The sequence below is a fragment of the Salvelinus sp. IW2-2015 genome, linkage group LG20 (assembly GCF_002910315.2).
Source record: "Salvelinus sp. IW2-2015 linkage group LG20, ASM291031v2, whole genome shotgun sequence".
Lineage (NCBI taxonomy): Eukaryota > Metazoa > Chordata > Actinopteri > Salmoniformes > Salmonidae > Salvelinus > Salvelinus sp. IW2-2015.
This window is the reverse complement of record NC_036860.1, coordinates 41,167,298-41,191,592: the sequence shown is the minus strand read 5'-3', so window position 1 is coordinate 41,191,592 and position 24,295 is coordinate 41,167,298. Positions and strand designations below refer to the sequence as shown.

Genomic DNA, 24,295 nt, shown 5'->3' with positions numbered 1-24,295 from the left:
ACAGCTCCTTGGCAAAAAACAACAAAATTAATGACATATTTCTTGAGTTATCCTAGATTAATTCTGACTATGTTGAGGAAGTGTATATTGGCCACAGTGTCTGAAGAAGGGTACTATTGCCGCTTTTTTCAAGTTTTTCAAGCGAAGGTCTTTTAACCTAAGCTAGCATATGGAATTGTTTTTAAAATATATWTTTTTTATACATGTATTTAACCCCTCATTTTTGGCACTAAACCATCCACATTATTATTCCTACATTCATTTTTTAAAACTGGTACCAGGGGACCTTCATAAGAGGCTTGTGGGCGTCCTTTCACCTTTCCACAGGGGTGTCATATTACTGTGGCCCAAACTGTTTGGACACTACAGACAGAAGTTGGCAGATTAGCTGTACTGGCTTCAGAAGGCGCTTGTGGGGGTCATAGAGCAAAATGGAGAACACAATCATGAGTCTCACATCCATCCATATTTGTAGGTCAAACCGTTCGGACGCTACAGACGATTTAGTGAGAAGACCAATTTTTGGGATGTCTCATGGTCTGACAAACACTGCTCTAGCTCTGCCACCTTTCATCCGCAGATGCGGAAGTGCGACGTCGACAGATGCAGTGGATTGAGATGCATCCGATGCAACAAAAAAAAGATCTCTCTAGCTTACAATTGACGGATTTTTATGTTTAACATTTTTTTAATGCTCATTAGATGTCTTTGGGGCCACGGAAATCGACTATAGGAGGTTAAGGGAGTATGTGAGCATACTCATTCGGCTAAGCGCCAGCCGAATCGAAGCATGCGGAAGACTTAAGTCTTTCTCTCCACCACAGACTACACTGACAAAGCTAGAGTACTGGCCTGGCTGGAAGGTAGCTATGGCCCGATGGGGGTTGGGCTTATGGGTCAATCACGCATGGACGAGTGTGTGACGCAACTAGCAAAAGCAGAAACGCTGTGGTGCGTCCACATTCAGTAACTGCATGAAATGAAACACTCAAATCTCAAAAGGAGTTGATTTAGATAAAAAAGGCTTCAATGTAGAGCAACTTCAAAATAAGTCCTGATCCAGAAGCCTGACTGTGGTTTTGTGAATAATATGATCTTTAGAGGAAGCCCAAACTGTCACGCTCTGTCACAGAGCAGAGCCACTGCAGTTAGATACCAGAAAAAATATCTTTGCTCAAACCACTCCGTCCTGCTTCCCCCTTAAAGTCTCCACCAGCCAGGGGAGTGTCTGAGAGAGAGAGCTTGTATGGGAGCAAATGATGATGATAGAGCGACGAGAGAGACGAGAGGACGGAAGAGAGAGAAGAGAGAGAGATAGAGAGAGAGAGAGAGAGAGAGAGAGAGAGAGAGAAGAGAGAGAGAGAGAGAGAGAAGAGAGAGAGAGAGAGAGAGAGCACGAGAGAGCGAGAGAGAGCACGAGAGCTCAAAGAAGAGAGAAGAGAGAGGGTTGAGAGTGAAAGAGCGCGAAGGAAGGAGAAAAACAGTAATAAGAAATAAAAACGAAACGCTACCTTTTTTGGCAACCTCCATCTCCTCCTCGGTCCAGCGAGAAGTCTCACCGGTTTCAATGTTCGCAGCGGCAGCAGTTCCTAGTGCTAAAGTCACAGAGAGAGAACAGAAAGCTCCATATTAGCCCACAGAGATAGTGCAGTGTAGCTCGGTCCGCTTCTCAGCAGTCTCCTTCTCACTCCTGCTAATCAAATAATCTGTTTACATTCAGAGGCTCGCTACTGAGGCCTGCACCTCACACTCTCTCTCGTTCCCTCTCCCTTTCTCGTGTTCTCTTGCTCTTTCGCTATCTCCCTCACAACTAGAGCGATCCCCTCCTCCTGTCCCTCCCTCTTTCCCTCACAAGGGGAGGGCCCCGTGTCAGCTGATCTGGATCCAGACAGCGGAGAAGTAGAGAGACACACCTCCCACCATCCAACCTCTTTGGGAAACGGCCTTGGACAAAGACAAACAGACAGACGGAGAGAACATCCCGACAACAGAGACAGACAGACTGACTAAGTAACCACTCCTCTCACTGCTACACTGCCACATATCTATTAACCACAAACACACGTCTCTCTCAGTATCAGCCTCTCCACACTGACCCCTACCTCCCCTTCACCCACAGCCAAATTCACAGAACAACACACTCAATAAGGGAGGATGGGCTGATGGAAGCTGGGGCTGAGAGGGAGAGTGAACCCTGGCCCACTACTCCATGCGACCCATAGAGATTGCGTAAACTTTTTCCACATTGTTGTGTTTGTTGCGTTACAGCTTGTATTTAAAATGGATTAAATTAAGATTTTGTGTCACTGGCCTACATACAATACCCCATAATGTCAAAGTAGAATTATGTTTTTACACAATTTTACTAATTAATTACAAAATGAAAAGCTGAGATGTCTTGAGTCAATAAGTATTCATCCCCTTTGTCATGGCAAGCCTAAAAAAGTGGACTCACTCTGTGTGCAATAAGTGTTTAACATGATTTCTGATTTACTACCTCATCTCTGTACCCCACACATACAATTATTTAAGGTCCCTCAGTCGAGCAGTGAATTTCAAACACAGATTCAACCACAAAGACCAGGGAGGTTTTCTAATTCCTCGCAAAGGGCATCTATTGATAGACGGGTAAAAATTCAAAAGCAGACTATGAATATCCCTTTGAGAAAGGTGAAATTTTTAATTACACTTTGGATGGTGTATCAATACACCCAGTCGCTACAAAGATACAGGCGTCCTTCCTAACTCAGTTGCCGGAGAGGAAGGAAACCGCTCAGGGATATCACCATGAGGCCAACGGTGACTTTAAAACAGTTACAGAGTTTAATGGCTGTGATAGGAGAAAACTGAGGATGGATCAACAACATCGTAGTTACTCCACAATACTAACCTAATTGACAGGGTGAAAAGGAGGAAGCCTGTACAGAACAAATATTCCTAAACATGCATCCTGTTTGCAATAAGGCACTAAAGTAATACAGCAAAAAAATGTGGCCTTTTAGTCCTGAATACAAAGTGTTTTGGATTTGCCCCAAACGTTACAACACATTACTGGGTACCACTCTCCATAATGTTCAAGCATAGTGGCGGCTGCATCGTGTAATGGGCATGCTTGTAATCGTTAAGGACTGGGGAGTCTTTGTGGAAAAAACAAAACAACTGAATTGTGCTAAGTAAGCATGGGCAAAATCCTAGAGGAAAACCTGGTTCAGTCTGCTTTGCACCAGACACTTTACACCGGAATTCACCTTTCAGCAGGACAATAACCTAAAACACAAGGCCAAATCTTCACTGGAGTTGCTAACCAAGAAGACTGAATGTTCCTGAGTGGCCAAGTTACAGTTACAATCTACTAGAAAATCTATGGCAAAATGGTTGTCTAGCAATGGTCAACTACCAATTGAAAATAATAAATGGGCAAATGTTGCACAATCCAGGTGTGGAAAGAGCTTAAAGACTTACCCAGACAGACTCACAGCTGTAATTTTTGCCAAAGGTGATTCTAACATGTATTGGCTCAGGAGATTGATAGATATCTAATCAAATGTTTTTCATAAATGTTTTACAAATGCTAGAATTTCTCTTCCACTTTGACATTCGAGTATTTTGTCTAGATTGTTGACAAAAAAATGACAATTAAATCCATTTTAATTCCACTTTGTAAAAACAAAATMTTGAAAAAGGGGTGTGAATACTATCTGAAGGCACTGTTGCTGCAGTATGAACTCGACATTTATAGGACTTTTTTCCTCTCTCGAGGAGATCCATGCCTAGACGGCTGCTAGCGAACGGTCTAGGGCCATACATACTCTGTTAAATCTACTCAACGAATGATAGCTGAATCGCTACTTCCGTCCCATGGCACACTCAACTCACATGTTCGCCTAATCCAACCGGCATTCCCCCGTTCCCCCATCATGCCTGTTAAGATCCAGGGAGGTGGTCAGGTCATTAATCTTGCTCTGCTCTTGGAAGAGATATGGCGAGACCGAAATGGCCGCCCATTCCCTATATAATGGTCTGCTTTTGATCCGGCCAATAGGGCTCTGGTCAATAGTAGAACACTACATAGGGAATAAGGGCCCATAGGGCTCTGGTCAATAGTAGAACACTACATAGGGAATAAGGGCCCATAGGGCTCTGGTCAATAGTAGAACACTACATAGGGAATAAGGGCCCATAGGGCTCTGGTCAATAGTAGTGCACTGTATAGAATAAGGGTGCCATTTCAGACGCAGATATAGATTTATAAATACAGAGTGGGAGGCTAAAACAGACTGTCTGACATTCAGCACACATACATCATAAGAAGCTTTCAGAGCAGCACAAGGACTAGGCTGAGGTACAGCTGAGAGGAGCCATGTCAACGGGTCCATCCTAGACGCCACACTATTGTCATGGTGATGATGACTAGGGTATASGCTCGACTCAGACTGAGCCCCCTGGCTGGGTTACACAAGCGAGAGATCGGAGGCATTGTGTTGAGGAGCAAAAGCAACAATAACAACAACCTGAACCTGGTATGTATTCAGCGAGATGAAATTGCAGATAGAAATGTAATGAATAGAGCTGATTCCTTATTCAACCAGACCATCTTAGTAGTTCTAAACAATAAAATGTATATCTGAACAGACACTAGTTTTTGCCAGGCAAGCAAGTGCATATCCTATCAGGTGTGTGTGTAAAGGGTGGTGGTGTTTTTCTTGAAGCTCAGTGGCATGACATTTACATTTTAGTCATTTAGCACAGGGGTTCCCAAACGTTTTCACTCAGGCCCGTCTTCCAGCATTGTGGAACATCCTGCGCACCCGCACCCCCCCCCCATGTCTATTTCTATGGGCACAAGCACTATTCATGACGAACTGTTCACACACCTCTTGTTGGTGGAGAGAATTTAGCATGTTTAAAGCAAATTCTTCCAATTCTATACGTTTTACCATGTCTAATATGTATTCATGTGATATTTCAGTGACAAAAAAATGACAATATCTATGGGCTAAAACAAACGGGGGAAAAAAGAAAGAAAAACTTTAGCTGACATGGGCTAGTTGTTCTGGACATTTCTGACAAGTTATAAATAGCTCTCTAACATATGCAACTAACATGACAAGAAGAACTGATGATGCACTATCCAATTTAGAAATGTACACCTTGTGCATTCTACCGTGTGCGCCCCCCTGCCGACCCCTCGGCCCCCTTGGTAACTTGTGAGATTTGTTAATGACAGTTGCACTGTCATACTTTCAGAATTGTTTGGCGAGCTACGCATAGGAGGCCTGCGAGCTACTTGTAGCTGGCGATTGAGCTGTTGGAGACGCCAAGCGCCACACACACACACACACACTTGTTCATACCTCCATAGCCGAGGTTCTATACCTCGAGTGGACACACGTAGAATTGTATTATCATTATCTACTCAGTCCCATTGCCGCAAATAACACATAACCACAAAACTAGTAAACCACCCTAGTAAGGGTAAAAGTTTCTTCCTCCGTTAGCTGTTTGAGACGCACCTTTGTAAAAAAATATATATAATTAGAGGGGATGGTAAAAAAAGTGTAGAATGGCTGAGGTGCTTACCTCCTCTGTTAGGGTCCATGGGAGCTCCACCTGATGCAGTTTTGGTGGGCTCTCTAACGGCCTTCTGTGTAATAGGCTCAGCTTTGGGGGGCTGAGGAGACTCTGTAGGCAGGGCAGGCTCAGGGGCGGAGGCCGGCGGTAGTGGCTCCTCGGTCGCCACAGAGGCAGCCTCGTTGGCCATGGAGCGCGTGGTGATCCTTCCCTTGCGCCGGCCCTGGCTGTTGGCGGTCTTTCTGCCGCGCGGCGTGCTCTGRTCCTTTCCGTCCTCGTCTTCCCCACCGTCACACTTGTCTTTGTCTTTGCCGATGTCCCTGAATGAGATGGGGGCAAAAGGTTTTACCTCACCATAGCATGGCTGGTAGCATAGCAGCAATAACACATAATTAAAACTGTGGGTCAAGGGGATTCTGCAGTTTAAAACAATGAATGACAGTACTGTTATACATTTTTAGGCACATTTTGACATTCATTTGTTTTATATTCTACTCAACTCCTATTAAATGGACATTTTCAGAAACTGTACAAGCCTATTGTTTTGCACAGATGAATGCTTAGGAAAAAGCCATTTGCAGAGTCCCATCAACTGGATTTAAAAGTCCATTTTCATTAGCAGGTTTGTTTTACAGGCACTTGCAACGAGGCTGCCTCTCATTTGGTGGTTGGTTAGGACACGAGTTATGACTAACTGCTGCCCACGGATCCAGCTGGGTAAACAGGCAGGAAGTCATCTGGCTAATGGCTTAGTGTTATGGGGCCAAGATGGCCGCCACGCTCTCCTACCCTCTCAGAGTCAGCTCTTTCTCAATTCGCCTTTCCTTTCATCCTTTATCCATCTCAAAATTAATTGGAGGAGAACGTCCGAGTGAGAGCAGGACACAAGTAATCAAGGAAAGACGAATTGAGAAAGGGCCAGAGTGTTCGTAAGCAAGAAGTAAACACAGGCCAGGTCAGAGGGAGGAGTACCTTCCTTCCTTCCTAGAAGAGCAGTCAGTAGACAAGGTCTGATTTCCATTTAGGCCTTGAGGGAGCATTTCAAATACCATTCTGCCTTTGTTTTATGGTTTTTCAAACTGCAGGATAGGCGGAACATTGAAAGCAGTCCGTCGGTGGGTGTTATGCTCTGGCCATCACGCCAGAGAAGGGCAGTGGTTCGCTCCCTCTCGCTCTCTCCCAGTCTCTCCATCTCTAGCTCCGTCTCGCTCTGGCCTGATTTACATTACATCTAAGAGGGATGATGAATTTATTTTGCCTCAACTGAAAGCTACAATTTACTGGGAGGTACAGATTCTCCCTCAAAGTGTCAGAGGGGGGGTCAGGCCCGAGTTTGACTCTAGCTAGAACTCTAACAGCAGTACCTGTGGGAAACCCATGAGCAAGTGTATACGCACACACACAGCTATTCAAAATTTACCTGGAGTCCTCCTTTTCATCTTTCTCTTCCTCTTCCTTATTCTGCTCGTCCTCTTTTTTCTCTGACTTCTCCAATTTCTCCTCTTCGATTTTGTCGTCTGACTTGTCTTCTTGTGAGGGTCGTGTTATTTGCTATAAGAAGAAAAAAAAAGAGCACAAGGATATACACATTTTAGCTAAATGTATTTTCAATTGGTAAATATATACCTCCCAACTCGAGAGAATCTCCCTATATGATAACTCTGCTCAACTCTCATGATGTCACAGAGACAGTCTAGTCTATGCAAAGTCATCATGATGACGTATAGCACCCCGGAGTTCAATCTGGGCCAGAAAGTTTACAAAAAAACCTCAAGGCAGCCCATAGCTAATTCACGTCTAGTTTTGAAAAAAACTCTGCCCATGTTTGAATTCCTATTTAGTGGGGCTAATGAGGCACACAGCTAAAACAGCACGCCATGACCCACATCCCTTTTAAGGCAACAACAACACAATAGTGGTGTGCTAGAATAATACCCTGTAGGAAAGGAAGGATTCAGAAGGAAAAATAACAGGCACTGACAGTGTCAACAAAATATCAAAGCAATACACTGACTGTCCTATAAAATTACAACATAAATCTTAGAGCGACCTATGGTTCATTTCAGACATGATATACCATTTCATGGCCTATTAATGCACTCTCCAGCCAAGGGAAGCWACAAATCACAAAGCAGTTAAGTCCATCTGTCCATTCACCTACATTTACTGTTGCAGCAACTGCCTAGCCTACCACTGATGCTAAAAGTTCACTGTGAAAGACGCAGGAGTGGTCTGCTGCTTAATTCTTCAGACTAAAAAGAGAGCAGACGGACTGCCCCACTAAGTGAACAACAGTACAATGACATAATGTGATAAGTCTAACTTCCATAGGGTTATTCCCCCGGCATCAGGGCAGTCCAATTTCCTCAAAGCTAGCTAACCAGATAAGAGAAGAAAGGGAACCAGACAGAGGGAAAGTAGAGTTTAACAGCCTGGTCATGCACCCAGTGTAGATAAGATTATGACTATGACCTCCTTTGATGATCTTCACATGGAGAGGGTGTCCACAGGATCATGATACACATACAAACATCATAAGTACAATACAGGCCATTGTTCCGCCTGCAGTCAGCCTGTGTAGAAAATCAAAAGCCTCACATGACTAAATTAAGAGAATTACAGTGAAATAGATTGGGTGAGTGAGAGGGTGTCCTGGTCCTGAACCCATAACCGCCCCAACACGACCCGACTAAGCGAAAGCCGAGTTCATGTACTCAATCATTCTAGTCATTACGATTTCCCATGATAACTAGTAATCACGTTAGCCTACAGTATGAATGCAGATACTGTACAAACCACGCTTTTCTTTTGCAGACACCAATTAATATAACTTTTGGCTACAAAAGTCAACACTGCTGATGCACTGATGAGAAGGATCTTAAATGTTGTATTTATAAATACTATACCAAACATTAGGCACAGCATCCCAATAGTGAGTTGCACCCCCCTTTTTTTCCCCTCAGAACAGCCTCATTTCGTCGGGACAATGACTCTCAAGGTGTCTAAAGCATTCACAGTGATTCCCATGTTGACTCCAATCTGGGAAAACCAGGAACGGTGGTGGACCACTGGAAACTGTTGAGCGTGAAAAACCCGCCAGCGTTGCAGTTCTTGACAGCGCGGTACGCCTGGCATGTTTTGCCCATTCACCCTCTGAATGGAGCACATACAGAGCCCATGTCCCAAGGCTTAAAAATCCTTCTTTAACCTGTCTCCTCCACTTCATCTATCTATAACACAGTTGAAGTCGGAAGTTTACATACACCTTAGCCAAATACATTGAAAATCAGTTTCACAATTCCTGACAMTTAATCCTAGTAAAYATCCCCTGTCTTWGGTCAGTTAGGATCACATCTTTATTTTAAGAATGTGAAATGTCAGAATAATAGTAGATCGAATTATTTCTTTCAGCTTTTATTTCTTTCATCACATTCCCAGTGGGTCAGAAGTTTACATACACTCAATTAGTATTTGGTAGATTGTGCAAAACTGTCATCAAGGCAAAGGGTGGCTACTTTGAAGAAAATCAAATAACATATTTTGATTTGTTTAACACTTTTTTGGCTACTACATGATTCCATTTCTGTTATTTCATAGTTTTGATGTCTTCACTATTATTCTACAATGTAGAAAARAGTACAAATAAAGAAAACCCCTTGAATGAGTAGGTGTGTCTAAATATATATTTTTCACATAGTGAAAAAGTAGTGAACATAGTGAACGTTCATAACACATAAGCATACAAGTTTAGTGGTAATCCTTTTTGATGCATTCACTAACAGCAGTAGATACTAGATAACAGAACTCCTGGGTCAGACGCAGATCTGGGTCAGACAAGTCCAGCAGAGTGATTGAGAATGGAGCAACATTCTTTATCATCATTGCTGGCAAGGGATACCAGCAACACCCTCCCCCTCTGCCTGATCCACAAAAGTGCTGTGCTGGAACAAGTCTGGCTATGCCAAACCAAACATCCCATGCTGGTACCAGATGGGGCTAACGAAGGTCAAAAACCCAATGGTGAGCAGAGGGAATGAATCAGAGCGTATCAGCGAGTCAGAGCGAGCGGGAGAGAGAGAGAGTCAGAGCGAGCGGGAGAGAGAGAGAGTCAGAGCGAGCGGGAGAGAGAGAGAGTCAGAGCGAGCGGGAGAGTCAAAGCGAGCGAGCGGGAGAGTCAAAGCGAGCGAGCGGGAGAGTCAGAGCGAGCGGGAGACAGAGCGAGAGCGGGAGACAGAGCGAGAGCGGGAGACAGAGCGAGAGCGGGAGACAGAGCGAGAGCGGGAGACAGAGCTGAGAAGCGGGAGACAGAGCGAGAGCGGGAGACAGAGCGAGAGCGGGAGAGAACAGAGCGAGAGCGGGAGAAAGAGCGAGAGCGGGAGACAGAGCGAGAGCGGGAGACAGAGCGAGAAGCGGGAGACCAGAGCGAGAGCGAGGACAGACAGAGCGAGAGCGAAAGCGAGAGAGTCCGAGCCAGAGACCGAGTCAGAGAGAGAGTCTGAGCCAGAGAGAGAGAGTCTGAGCCAGAGTCAGAGAGAGAGCGTCAAAGAGAGAGTGAGAGTCAGAGAGTCAGTCAGAGAGAGAGTCACAGTCAGAGAGAGAGCGTCAGAGAGAGAGAGTCAGAGAGAGCGAGTCAGAGAGAGCGGTCAGAGAGAGCGAGTCAAGAGAGAGACGACGAGCGCGAGACAGAACGAGAGCGAAAACGAGAGTCCGAGCCAGATTCAGAGAGAATAAAGAGAGCCAGAGAAGAGCAGAGTCAAGAGCCAGAGTCCAGAGAGAGAGAGAGAGCCAAGAGAGTCAGAGAGAGAGAGCCCAGAGAGTCAGAGAGAAAAGAGCCCGAGAGAGAGTCCCGAGTCAGAGAGTCCGAGTCAGAGAGTCCGAGTCAGAGAGTCCGAGTCAGAGAGAGTCCGAGTCAGAGAGTCCGAGTCAGAGGAGTGAGAGTCAGAGAGTGAGAGTCAGAGAGAGAGAGAGCGAGACAGAGCGAGAGCGAAAGCGAGAGAGTCCGAGCCAGAGAGATTCCGAGCCAGAGTCAGAGAAAGAGAGAGAGCCCGAGTCAGAGAGAGCCGAGCCCGAGAGAGAGTCAGAGAGAGAGAGAGCCCGAGCCCGAAGAGAGTCAGAGAGAAGACGAAGAGAGGCCCGAGCCCAGAGAGAGAGTCAGAGAGAGAGAGCCCGAGTGCAGAGAGAGAGCGAGCCGAGCGAGCGAGAAGCCCGAGAGAGAGAGCGAGCGAGCGAGCCCGAGTCAGAGAGAGAGCGAGCGAGCGAGCGAGCCCGAGTCAGAGAGAGAGCGAGCGAGAGAGCGAGCCCGAGTCAAGAGAGAGAGCGAGCGAGCGGCACGAGCCCGAGTCAGCGAGCGAGCCCGAGTCAGCGAGCGAGCCCGCGTCAGAGAGCGAGCCCGCGTCAGAGAGCGAGCCGCGTCAGAGAGAGAGCCCGCGTCAGAGAGAGAGCCGCGTCAGAGAGAGAGCCCGCGTCAGAGAAGGAGAGCCCGCGTCAGAGAGAGAGCCCGCGTCAGAGAGAGAGCCCGCGCATGAGAGAGAGCCCGCGTCAGAGAGAGAGCCCGCGCAGAGAGAGAGCGCGTCAGAAGAGCCCGTCAGAGAAGCCCGCGTCAGAGAGAGAGCCCGCGTCAGAGAGAGAGCCCAGTGAGAGGAGAGAGCCCGCGTCAGAGAGAGAGCCGCGTCAGAGAGAGAGCCGCGTCAGAGAGAGACCCGCGGTCAGAGAGAGAGCCGTCGGAGTGAGCGAGTCAGAGAGAGAGCCCGAGTCAGAGAGAGAGCCGAGTCGAGAGACGAGCCCGAGTCAGAGAGAGAGCCCGAGTCAGAGAGAGAGCCCGAGTCAGAGAGATGAGCCGAGTCAGAGAGAGAGACGAGAGAGTCAAAGAGAGAGCGAGAGAGTCAGAGAGAGCGAGAGAGTCCGAATCAGAAGAGGAGTCAGAGAGAGAGTCAATGAGAATCAGACGAGTCAAAGAGAGAGTTAAAGAGAATCAGAGAGAGAGTCAGAAAGAGAGTAAAGAAAGAGAGAGTCAAAGAGAGAGCGAGAGTCAAAGAGAGAGCGAGAGAGTCCGAGTCAAGAGAGAGAGAGAGTCAGAGAGAGAGTCAAAAGAGAATCAGAGAGAGAGTTAGAGTGAGAGAGAGAGAGTCAAAGAGAGAGAGAGAGTCAAAGAGAGAGGAGAGGCGTCAAAGAGAAGAAAGAGAGTCAAAGAGAGAGAGTCAAAGAGAGAGAGAAGGTTCAATGAGGAGAGAGAGAGTCAGAGTGAGAGAGAGAGACAGAGAGAGTCAGAGAGAGAGAGAGAGAGAGAGAGACTGATTCTTACTGATCAAAACCTTAGAAAAAACCTTGACAAAGAACAGGCTCAGTAAGCACAGCCTTGCCATTGAGAAGGGTAGAACACAGGAAAACCTGTCTCCCTGTAGAGGAAAGGCTGTGTAACCACTGCACAACAGCAGAAACAGAGCTGCATTTCCTGACAAAATGTTTTTAAAAATATAGAGATTAGAGAGTGTCATTTCTCCAAATTTGAAACCCTTTTCCAAAGTTTCAGAGACCTCTCTGATGAGAATAAGCTACCCGTCCTGTTGAGGGAGGACGCAGAGAGCTGTGGGTTGGCAGCGCACTACATTGCTGCCTGCCATAAAGACGAGGGACAGTGTCTGACAGACCAATCAACCTGCACATGTCCTCTACTGTATGCTTATTGTGATTGTTCAATGTATGGTTATTTTGACCCTTGGTTATTGCTGTTACTGTTGTCCCATTGACCATTTTGATTCTTATTATTTTCATATTGTAAATATCCAAAGTAAGCTTTGACAATATGTACATTGTTATGCCAATATAGCAAATTGAATTGAGAGAGAGAGATCATTTAAAAAGGAGGGACAAGAAAAGGATGAGTTTGACTGCATAAAAGATGACATTGGGGGGTGGGCTCCCTCTACAGACAGAACATAGCATAGAGACCACTTGGCCAAGTAGACGTGGGTTGTGTTCAGCAAAACAAAACACATTTGCAACAAGAAAAATCTATTGCTATTGGACAAGTTCAGGTTATAGGCTAGCTCCCTGTTTCACTCCATTTAAAACATTTCAGTTCTCTATTAAAGTTATTCCTCCAAACTAGGGCAGTCCTGGTGGGGTCAGGGAGGTCCTGCGTTTGTTTTGGAGGCCATCTGCGCACCACAATGGCTTTCCTGCTTTCTCTCCCCATTCTGCTCAAGTGCTTTCAGTGCTGCCTTCCACACTACAGATGTTCTCCAGAACTCAACGGAGCCCTGTGGTCCGCCAGGTTTTTACAGAGCTTTTTTCCCCCTGACCTGGACTGAATATTTTCAGAGTTTTAATTTCCCCCCTGCTCGCTTTTAGCTGATTCACTAGCGCTGTTTGAGTTAGGAAATGACTGAACCCCAAGTCTTTTCCTACCCTGGAGTTTTTAAAATGGGGCATCACACACACTTATCAACCAACTGTAATAAGAAAAGAACAGGGGCCTCCTGAGTGGCGCAGCCTTCTAAGGCACTGCATCACAGTGCTAGAGGAATCACTACAGATCCGTGTTCGATACCGGGCTGTGTCGCAGCCGGCCGCGACCGGGATACCCATGAGGCGTTGCACAAATAGGCCCACCATCGTCTGGGTTAGGGGAGGTTTTGGCCGGCTGGGATGTCCTTCTCCCATCGCACTCTAGCAAGCTCCTTGTGGAGGCCCGGGCGCATGCACACTGACTTCGGTCACCAGCTGTACGATGTTTCCTCCAACACATTGGTGCGGCTAGCTTCAGGGTTAAGCGAGCAGTGTGTCAAGAAGCAGTGCGGTTTGGCGGGGGCGTGTTTTGGAGGACGCATGGCTCTCGACCTTCGCCTCTCCCGATTCTGTACCGAGTTGCAGCGATGGGACAAGACTACCTACCAATTGGATACCACGAAATTGGGGAGAAAAAGAGGTAAAAAGTACCACACAAAAAAGGAACAAAATAAACTGTTCAAAAACACCCAACTACTTACAGTCTACCGCTAGCTATCCAATCTTCTACCTAAATTCAGTTCAGTATGACCTTGACTTAAATGAGCTGGGAAAACAGAATAACCCTTTAAGAAAACACTCTCCATCTAGAATTCAGTCGGATTTGGTTTCTTRGCCAAGAGAGCAAACAGAATAACCTTTACAGAAAATACTATCTACCGCTAGCCATCTAACCCACCTAACTACAATTTAGTTTGACCTTTTACGATCCTATGAGCCAATAGGCTAATCCAATTACACAACAAATGCACTAGAATGTCTGTTCTTCACTGCACTGCGCTCCAGACCTGGGTTTAAATACTATTTGAAATKATTTATAATGCTTTATTGCGCTTGCATGGTTTCACGGACAAATAGAATAGTCCCAGAACTGCAAAACCCACCCATCTGGCACTCCTGGCAGGTTAGAGCAAATGCTCAAAGTACCTGAAATGAATAGTACTTGAACCTAGGTCTGACTCAAAAACAGTGTCTCATTCAATTTTAACCTGCATGTCATGATCCAGTTCACTGTGCCAAGTAGGCACCTGCAAATTTAGGTTGAGGGCAAGGCTTGGCTCTCTTTGGTATCCAAAGCTAATGGGATCTGCTTGACTGCTGCCAAGCGATTAAGAAAATAACAAGGGAGAGAACCCACTTCTTCTTGCCATAGCATCTACAACAAAAGGAAGCATTGTTGAGAGTAGTTGTAAAGACAGACGTGGCAATTAAGATTTTCAACGGTCCGCAATGTATATTTCTCCACTTCTTCTCCTGCCGTCTGTATGAGTGAGTGTAAAAGCCTGCCACTTGCTGTAGACGAGAGAGTAACATCCATGTGGCTTTTATTGAGGGTAGTAATTCCCATTAAACTGCACAGGGATTTGGTTCCAGCTCATGTCTAGGTCACCTTTAAGACTCCATGACATGCACACACACACACACACACGCACACGCTCTTTGGCCCTGGAGGACTTGGCTGGAGGAGAAGGTCAGCAGCCTCTGGCACCTCATGAAATAACAGCCATTCCAGTCAGGAGCCATTTCAACATTCCGCATTGCCATGCAGGGAGCCGAGCAGAGGGACACACAACAGGTTTGGTGGAGAGACAGACATTTTGGAAATACAAGTGTAATGTGAATACTTTTTGTGTATGCTTTTCTCCAATGTACAATTGTTTGGCAATTACTTTTAGCGCAATAACTATGAGCTACTACTATTTCAAAACAGATCCATTCTACATCCATAATGTCTAGCATGAAAAAAATATGAGATTTCAATAAAAAAAGGAATCGCACTTTGAAATGTTCTTGAATCTTCACTAGAGACAGAGTTAAGTAAAGAGGGGAAGCATGCAGTCCCTGTGCTCTACATTTCCGCTGGTTACTGGGTCAGTCCTGAACATGATGAATGATAGAAAGGGGAAAAAATGACTCACACAACCTCTAAAAAGGGGCTGCTGAAGTTCCTCTCCAACTCTATTTGCAGGCAGCAGGCACATTTGTACAAGCAACTAGCCTACATCAACAACAGCAAAAACCAGGCACCGTGCACTGCAGCCATGAGACTGTGTGATTGTGCAACAGTACAGAAAAAACAGGAACTGTACTGAAATCCACACAGTGTTTCCTGTTGTAACTTTAAACGTGTGTTATAAGTAAGGTTAAATGCAAGCAACTGTGGCTGTCCAAGCAACTGAAAGAGAGTGGGAGGGAGAGCAAAAGAGCACGAGGAGAAAGAGATCAGTCGAGCAAGCAGAGAGAGAGAGACAGACAGACAGACAGACAACACACCACAGTACTAGCTTCAAAGTCAGCAGCGACATACCTGCAAGCTCATTTGTCGTTCATAAAAACCTTGTTGCCATTGATCAAGCCACAGCCTATAGGCGTAGCGGGTGTGAGTTTGGCCGGACCCCCGGTGGCGGTAGTGATACCTCCATTGCAGCGGTACAGATACAGCAGGACAGCAGCACCAAAGCAGAGCTCCTTAGAAGGGCTGCCTGGCCCCGGCACTGCCGCACATATTCCAGGAAAGCATGTCATCAGGCCGTTTAAGCCGCCTGAAAAATCGCCCATCTCACATGCACACTCTAATCTATGGGGGGTTACTCAAGGTAATCCCTGCCAAGCGCTTCTCTTTGATTGGCACTCGCAGCAGCATAGCAAGTTTTTTGGGCCTGTCATATCACTGGGGCGTACCACTCTGCTTTTCCTGGGAGGGGGGGGGGGTTGACTTTCTCGCTCACCGGCCAGGAAAGAAAAAAAGGAAATGGAGAGGGGGAAAAAAGTTGAGCAAAAATGAGTTTATACAAGCTGGCTAGCCAGCCCCCAATGCAGACTGTCAAGTTTGTTTTCCTCTTTCTCCTTTTCTCTCTCTAGCTATTTTACTAACTCTTTTTCCATTGCTCGCCCTCCCTCCCTCCCTCCCTCCCTCTTGCAAGTCACTCTACACACATTCTCTGTGGAATTTCAGAGAATTTACAAAAGCTCCAGCCAACGGCTTGTTTGGATCAGCACAACATCCGGCCTAGGCAGGCTGAGCTGCTTTCCACCAAATGACGAGGCCGTGGCATTTTCACTTCACTGTCAATGGGCAGTTTAAATGCATACTGCAATACATGAGTAGACGTTTACTTTATCTAACTTTATTTAAAAACAGGCAAGTCAGTTAAATTATTATTCACGAAGACGGCCTGTCAATAAACAATGATGCATTTAAACACATACCGCCCTGTAACACAAAGTTCACACTGCAGTTTTATGAAGCCCTATTACAGAAGAAATGACTTCCTAAAAGCATTTGCATAGAAGGCCATAGTGACTCTGTACTCTGGCAGAGCTAGGCTAACAGTTGTGATTATTGGAATGATTATGCTGAGGGCTGCTAGACAGTGGACACATCTTGCCTCTACTGAACCCAAAGCCAAACTTGTGATCGGTCTTCCTGGCTCCCAGACAAACAGAGACTTCTCTGTTGTTGTTAAAATACATACATCAGATGATCCAGGGTTAGCGGAGGCTGCTGCTTGCATAGACTGAAATATGGTAAGACAGTCGCTTCCTCCAACTATTTATTGAAGTTGACAGAAGCCAGACAATCCTTCAATGAGCGCTCAAGTAGTAAAAGCAGAAATGTCCACTGACTTGACACACAAACACACTGGTTTATTATTTGATCAAGTAGAAGTACTTCATGCACACATTCTAACCACTTGACTGGTGGCATTCATCTACAGTGGTTCAGAAGTAGGGAAGTCCACTCGGGGCTCCACCCTGTAGTTGTACGCTGTTACCCTGCCAGGCGAGGTAAGACTGATGAAGGTCACCAGGCAGTGGGAAACGCACTAGTGAAAGGACCACAATGTCACTTATAAAATGTGAAGTAACAAACTATAACTATTAAGATACCGCCAATACAACTGAGCCACGCCAACAATTTCTCACATCGAATATACCCCGTTTCTCTCCACCATAATTTATTGTTAAATATTTTCCAGATAAAACAGTGTTATCAGTGATGCAAACTGGTGAGTGGCCAAAAAGACGACAAAAAAATGTGCACTGAAACATGCAAAAAAATCTGTAAACTGAGTGGGGTTGCCAACATTTCACTAACGACGTAATACCAGGCCAAGTACCACAATACCGAGTAGTATGGTGATACCACAGGGTTTGTCACTCCCCTCCCAGGATGCATGTTCCCGTTTTCTAAACGCACTGCACAAAAACATGTCCTCTACACAACACATTTACTGTACAATTGAACAGGTTACTYCAGAAAATAGCTGATTTGCTCATATCCAAAAGGTCTACCTGTGATTGGACAGGAATATAAATGCATAATGATGCAGTAAGGGTTAACACACACTAGGCCTATATGAAACCATCTTTAGCCTACTTTTCAGAACACTTTACAAACATCATTCTCTCTCACACACGTACACCACTCTCACACACAGCTCCCAAAAGTTAGGCCCAAAAATAATTTAAGGAACATTATAAAAAAATTTTTAAAAAAAATCAGATTTTGCTTAGAACAACATTGATTAGGCATATGCATCCTACCTTTTGAAGCATCTCTTTGAGTAGACCGTCTATCCCTTTTTCAATTTTTTCCTGTGCCATTGTGCATAGCCACGGTACCATGTTGTTAGCTAGCTAGCCAAGTAACATGACTAAACACGGTTGTTTGTTATAAAACGAACAACTTGCAACCTGTGAGTAGTATAAAACGGCCAGCGACATGGTTTATAAAATTACATAAAATGTATGCCAATTCGTGGTAGAAAGGGGAGAATGTAGCTCCAGTAATATGGGGCATAACCTTTGAGTGGTTTTCAGTGACATAAAGGTGCAAGCATGACTGTCACTGTGCTCTGTTTTTCCTCTATGGCAGGGGCACTCAGAGGCTGCTTGACAGCGAAGCCTAGTCAGACTGGCCCTGCTTGTTCTTACCGGTGAAATGAAACGATACGTCTCCACTTAGCTCGCGCTGCGAGCTGCTCCAATAATTAAACAAATGTAACAGAAACCCCATCCACTGCCTGCACACCCCAGCTTGCCATTACGGCTAAATAACATTTTAAACCTGATGGAGATGTGCGGTGAGAAGCAGCGGAGTAGGCTAATGGCTGGTTGGGAATACTGCTGGATGCTCACAGCGGTCACACATGATATCAGAATGCTTCATCCAATAAGACATATCTGACATCAGGCTTTGTACTCTGCTTGATATTCTATTTGTAAGACATGTAGGGATGCATTCTGTCATTAATTGAGAGAATGTAGTGATCCCACGGAGAGGATCTGTTCGCGCCTATCACCTCAATGGGTGATGCACTCTGCGTATGCACACTTTATCGTCAGACCCCCCGCGGATGACCTATTGAGATCAAAATGGTGAATTTAGCCGAAAACTGACGTGTTTGCGTCCCTGTGCTATGTCAGAGAGGGAGAAGGTGAGAAGAGGTGGCCCGGTGAATCAAACCATGTTCTCCAGGTGGTGGGCGATATTTGGTCTGGAGGCTGCAGGCACCACTACTGCTAGATCAACCGATTATGACATCTCTGATGTGGTCCCACTCCCTCTTGGTGATCTGCGCTTCTGTGACCGGATCTATGTGTTTGGTTGGCTGGGGCCATAGTCCATACATAGACAGAATGTTCTGTACATACAGGGCCAGAGAGAGCCAAATGCGTCAATGAGATGCACACACAGGGGCCAGAGGAAGGGCCAGAGGCATCGATGAGGTAGAAAATCTCCATAAGGAAAGCCGAGGCAGTCTATCCTCCTGGTAGACAGCCAGTGGAGAGAGGAGAGCTCAGACACCATATGAGCTGATAGGGAATGAATGATGTAATCAGCTGTTAGATCTATGCTGGGAATTTCATAACAAGGTTAAATGTTAGTCAGAAACATCAGTCACAGGTGGTGATGAGTCATGGAGATGATCGATCATCGACTCACAGCGTTCAGCGTACCACAATTCACAACATTTTACCTGCATTTTGTTCATATTATCATAACCCTGCAAACATAAACAATGTGTACCAATGATAAAAAAATCCAGTATGGCAGTTAATAGATGGGACTTGTATTAGTTTCATACTAAGACGTTGTTCCGCCAACTTTACCATACTGCCAACATTTTTCCACCTTTTCCTTATATCTGAAAGGTATTGCCGGTATCAAAGCCAAAACGTTTATTTCCGCCTAACGACCAAAGCATTTTGGTTAACTTCTGCCTACGGCTTAGTATTAAACGTACCTGTAAATGGCACACACTATGCTATTAAACTCGATGGTTGCTAGGCAGCGCCAGTTAACCATCCTCCTGTCAGTTCTAAACTTTGCGAGGCATGTCACTTCTCCCATCTCTTCGCATAGCGCACCACTAAGCATGTACTTAAAAAATAAATGTAACCCCTTTTTCGTGATTTTCAATTGCGATCCTATTACAATCTTGTCTCATCCCTGCAACTCCACCAATGGGCTCGGGAGTGGCGAAAGTAAAGCTATGCATCCTCCAAAACATAACCCACCAAACTACGCTTCTTAACACCCGCCCGCTTAACCCGGAAGCCAGCTGCACCAATGTGTCGGAGGAAACACTGTTCAACTGACGACCGAGGTCAGCCTGCAGGCGCCCGGGCCGCCACAAGGAGTCGCTAGAGCACAATGAGCCAAGTAAAGCCCCCCCAGCCAAACCCTCCGCTAACACAGACGACGCTGGGCCAAATTGTGTGCCGCCCTATGGGACTCCGTCACGGCTGGTTGTGACACAGCCTGGGATTGAACCCAGGTCTGTAGTGACGCCTCAAGCACTGCAGTGCCTTAGACCGCTGTGCCACTCGGGAGGCTCATGCACCGTTTTCCTAACCACAACTGGATGGATCCATAAAGAATTACTGTGGGAATAAATATCACTGAATGATGAAAATGCAAATGCAATTGAAGGCATATATCAAATTGTTGCTTACTGAAACTCAAAGTCATCCAATCATTGTAATAAATTTGAAGCAATAGCCTACCCGTGTGTGGTCAACTAGATTATAATTTCAGCACTGCCTTGATTGGGACAGCGCTAACACGCTGCTTTGAGACAAGTGTGGGGACTCATCTCCATAAATCAATGTCTGATTTTTGTTTTCACTGAATCTCCGTTAGGACATTGGTTAGGCTACAATTAGGCTGGGGAAACGTTAGCTAAGTTGAGGTGAGGGCTGCCCATGATCATCTTGTCTAGTTGGCTCATTRATTAGAACATTTTGCCAGCATGTTAAGTAGTTTAACAAGTGGATTATTTTTCTCTTCACTCACAGTCGCTTAGTATCCTAGGCCAACTCCCAACCAAAAGCCCGTGACGTCACTGACTTGTCTCAATCAATTGATTGAGCTTCACTGAATCTCCGTCTGAATAGGCTATGTGGTTAATTGGTTTCTGGCTGGGCAAATAAGTAGAGGTGGTATAAATAACTCCTCTATCACTGATCAGACAACATTTAGCAAAAACGTAGCCCAAATCACGTGTAAGCCTATTATCGCGTTTTGTCAACTCCAAGAGCCGGCAGAGGTTGCGAGGCTCAGTTAGTAGAGCATGGCACCTGCAATGCCAGGGTTGCGGGTTCGATTCCCACGGGGGACAAGTACGGAGAAAAACAACGTATGAAATTAATGCACTCACTACTGTAAGTCGCTCTGGATAAGAGCGTCTACTAAATGGGGTAAATGTAAAAACATGAACACGACACTCGCATGCTTTTGAAAATAGCAGTGCTTTTAATTTCTAAAATCGGTATCATGATGAAGATACATTGAGAGTAAGACCCTATGCCTGCTCCTTAACAAAGTGAAGTGACGGTAGGAAAGAGATGAAACGTGGATACCACTGTCATATAAAAAAGAGCACTTTTTTAATATGACAGCAGTTCCACACGTTCCGGGGACAAGTTGTGTGGGAAAAATATTATGTTATATTCCATTATATTCTTACTACAAAATATATGTGTTGACCGTGATAGGTGTGTGTGGTCTGCTTAAAATAAGTATTGATTTCATTCATTTGGATGTAACATAATGAAACTTGTTTGTTGTGAAAATAAATTGTATTAGTCTTACAATGTTTCTTAGGACCTGCCTAAACACATTTATTTTTGATGGTGTATATTCAATGGATTTATTAAAAAAATAGATGCCCACCCACATCTGCACACCCCTACTACCACTCGTCACGCACACGGGAGGTATAAAAGCCATATGCAGGCAAGAATGTGGTAAAAAGAAAAGGCCTGTTTGTAAGCGGGTCATGAAAACATTGTCAAATGACTTTAAATAGGCAAAATACCATAAATCCTATACAAAGGCAGTATTGGTGTTCTGTCTCAGACACAATAGTCCCTCTCTCACACACACACACACCTATCTTATCTAGGAGTAATGCCCGTGTGCCCTCCTTTGCCCTAGGCTGCCATGCCCCAGCCTGCCATAGACTCGCCTGGCCTCTGCTCACCTCTGAGAGGCTGGAACAGCCCCAGGGTGAAGGCTGGCTGCCTGTATCAACAGCAGCCCCAGGGTGAAGGCTGGCTGCCTGTATCAACAGCAGCCCCAGGGTATACCACTACCACACTTATGTAACGCTAAACCACAGTCAGGCAACTGCTCAAATCCAATGGAAAATACTCAATTGTCAACTGAACTGCAGTCTCCAACTAGGGCTTAGTTTTTTTCTTCCCTTCAGGCAGTGAGCCTTGATGAATTTGAATGTAGGAGCACAATACCGCCGAACTAGGCGATTACCAAACCAATTACAAAATGTGCATAAACCTACTTGATTAAAACTCCTCCAGTGTTCTTGTGATTAGAAGGAAACAATATGAAACAAGTCTGGTTTAAAACAGCACGGGCACTCTGCTGGTAAGCAGAGCTCCATGGCAACAGATAACCTTGTGTGAAGACTGCAACTTACCCAATGTAAAAGCAACTCTCTCACTCCTTCAGCGGAAAGAAACGGTTCTGAAAAGTCTCTCACCATAACCAAATGAGTAAATTACCTTAAGCCCTTCGAAAAATAAAAAGCAAAACAAAAAGAGTCTATTGCTGTGCATCAACATATTTCAGCAGTTAGAAGGAAGGCAAATAGAGGATAACTGGGTGAGTTCAGAGAGAGAGAGGGAGTATGACTTTCCTTTTTTCCCTCCCTCCCTCTCGATCTCTCTCTCGCTCTTCCGTCAGGCCCTGGAAAGCAACACTGAGTCTCCCAACTATGGCAACCAGATAGAACAGATTCCTGGGAATGTCTGCTGCTCCCCAGCCATTGGATAAATCAGTCTCACCCAGCTCTGTTCTGCCCTCTCTGCCTGGGCCCTGGTTCTTATTTACCCACATAGCACATCAAGAGCCTCCGCTCGCTCAGCTCCCAAATCTCACACTCCTCCCTGTGGTTCTCCCTCCCTCTTCTACACAGAGAGAGGGAGGGAGAAAAGAGGGAGGGAGGAGATGGGAGGCACTGTTGGCTAAAAATGGGGTGGTAGGAAGATCGAATAATACAAGCCAAGATAAGATTTGTACACTAGAGGGCCTCCTGCTCCAGAGCCCAACACAAACCATGGTGTGGATGATAAACAAACGCTACGTCATTAACATGATATATAGAGTGAAACCAAAAAGGGTCTTCCCCTCTGGCATGCCAAGCATTATTAATTTGTTAAATCCCACCCAGACAGCCTTTCTGGGTATTTCCAAAGCCCATTCATGAACACACAAATACATTTAGAGTCATTCCCTAGCGAAGATACTTTCTAGAACTCACCTGGTTTCTCCCTCGCCGTCTTCCGTAGTTGCGTCTCACCAGCGTCTTGTAGTTCTGGTTCTTCTTGGTCAAGTAGTAGTACAGGACACAATCGGAGACACACTGCAAAGAGAAAGGGTATTACAGTCAGGGGGACATATGAGCCCATGAACATTTTTATTAACAACAGACAACATAACAAATACAAACCATGTGCTTTTGGGTTTGGGGGAGAGTGGAGAATGGAGGTTACTACAGAGTAAAAACAGAATGAATTAAATCCACTGTAGCTCACCTTTCTCTCTAGATAGGAAGCAATGAGGCCAAAATTTTTTGGGTGCTGAACAAACCTGTGAGAAAAAACAAAAGGAGAAAATATTCACAGTTAAAGCTACAGTCTGGGATTCAAGGCAGCCGGCCATTTGTTTTGGTATACAGCCGAGGAATGTTGCTAATGAAAAGTACTGCCTCTCAAAATCATACCCAAAGAGCTTCTGCAAAGTCAGAGAAAACAATGTTAAATTATGATGCCACTGAGCTCCATTAAAAAAAATTGCAGGCTACAGTCGCTAAACGCTTTTCCATACCCAGCAGGCAATTAATACATTTTACATTCTAGAATTCCAAGTGAACTTAATTCGTGATGGGAAACAAAATGAAAATCTTTATGGAGGGACTAATTTGTTTGAATTTCTCTTTATCCACAAAGCATTAGCCAAAAGAGGTCAGAGAAGTACCTGTGGATAGGATACAGGATATTGAACAAAGTCTCATTGGCCTCTCGTCCCGCCTTGCTTTTTGCCGGTTCTGATTCTGACAGAAACAATGGGACTTTTATTTCTATTCACACACACTACTGAATGCGCACTCTACATTTCGAGGTCAGTGTTGGAGCATGGGAGCACAGCACCCAGAGTGGGCACAAGGATTGAATGGCTGGAACACGGTTACCGAGATTCACCACCCAAAACCACTCCCTTGTCCCGGAGGCAGCATCTTGTTGTGGGYGTGCTTTGCTGCAGGAGGGACTGGTGCACTTCACAAAATAGACGGCATCATCAGGCAGGAAAATTATGTGGATATATTGAAGCAACATCTCAAGACATCAGTCAGGAAGTTAAGCTTGGTCGCAAATGGGTCTTCCAAATGGACAATGACCCCAAGCATACTTCCAAAGTTGTGGCAAAATGGCTTAAGAACAACAAAGTCAAGGTATTGGAGTGGCCATCACAAAGTCCTGACCTCAATCCTATAGAAGATTTGTGGGTAGAAATGAAAAAGCGGGTGCGAGCAAGGAGGCCTACAAACCTGACTCAGTTACACCAGCTCTGTCAGGAGGAATGGGCCAAAATTCACCCAAGTTATTGTGTGATGCTTGTGGAAGACTACCCGAAACGTTTGACCCAAGTTAAACAATTTAAAAGGCAATGCTACCAAATACTAATTGA

General features: G+C 45.4%; 2 protein-coding genes across 6 annotated transcripts in view; one reads left to right on the top strand and one right to left on the bottom strand.

Moving 5' to 3' along the window:
* Positions 1-24,295, bottom strand: part of ncor1 (nuclear receptor corepressor 1) — a 118,530-nt gene that overhangs the window by 30,433 nt on the left and 63,802 nt on the right. For 3 of the 5 annotated variants that reach the window (XM_024011273.2, XM_070449395.1, XM_024011277.2), the window contains exons 13-17: positions 23,143-23,197; positions 22,869-22,970; positions 6,992-7,122; positions 5,581-5,891; positions 1,512-1,595 (exon numbers count right to left, since the gene is read on the bottom strand). In XM_024011273.2, the coding sequence (XP_023867041.1) occupies positions 1,512-1,595; positions 5,581-5,891; positions 6,992-7,122; positions 22,869-22,970; positions 23,143-23,197 (683 nt within the window). Of the gene's footprint in view, positions 1-1,511; positions 1,596-5,580; positions 5,892-6,991; positions 7,123-15,385; positions 15,561-22,025; positions 22,217-22,868; positions 22,971-23,142; positions 23,198-24,295 lie in introns of those variants that run through there. The other 2 variants (XM_070449396.1, XM_070449397.1) reach the window with 2 other exon arrangements.
* LOC139022684 (octapeptide-repeat protein T2-like) lies at positions 9,562-10,520 on the top strand. Its single transcript, XM_070433696.1, has 2 exons — positions 9,562-9,868; positions 10,288-10,520. The coding sequence occupies exons 1-2, from the start codon at positions 9,562-9,564 to the stop codon at positions 10,518-10,520; spliced, it is 540 nt and encodes a 179-aa protein (XP_070289797.1).

Coding starts and splice junctions, on each gene's coding strand:
- LOC139022684 (XM_070433696.1), top strand. CDS start 9,562: ATGGGGCTAACGAAGGTCAAAAACCCAATGGTGAGCAGAGGGAATGAA. Junction 9,869..10,287: donor GCGGGAGACAGAGCTGAGAA/GCGGGAGACAGA, acceptor AGTCCGAGCCAG/ATTCAGAGAGAATAAAGAGA.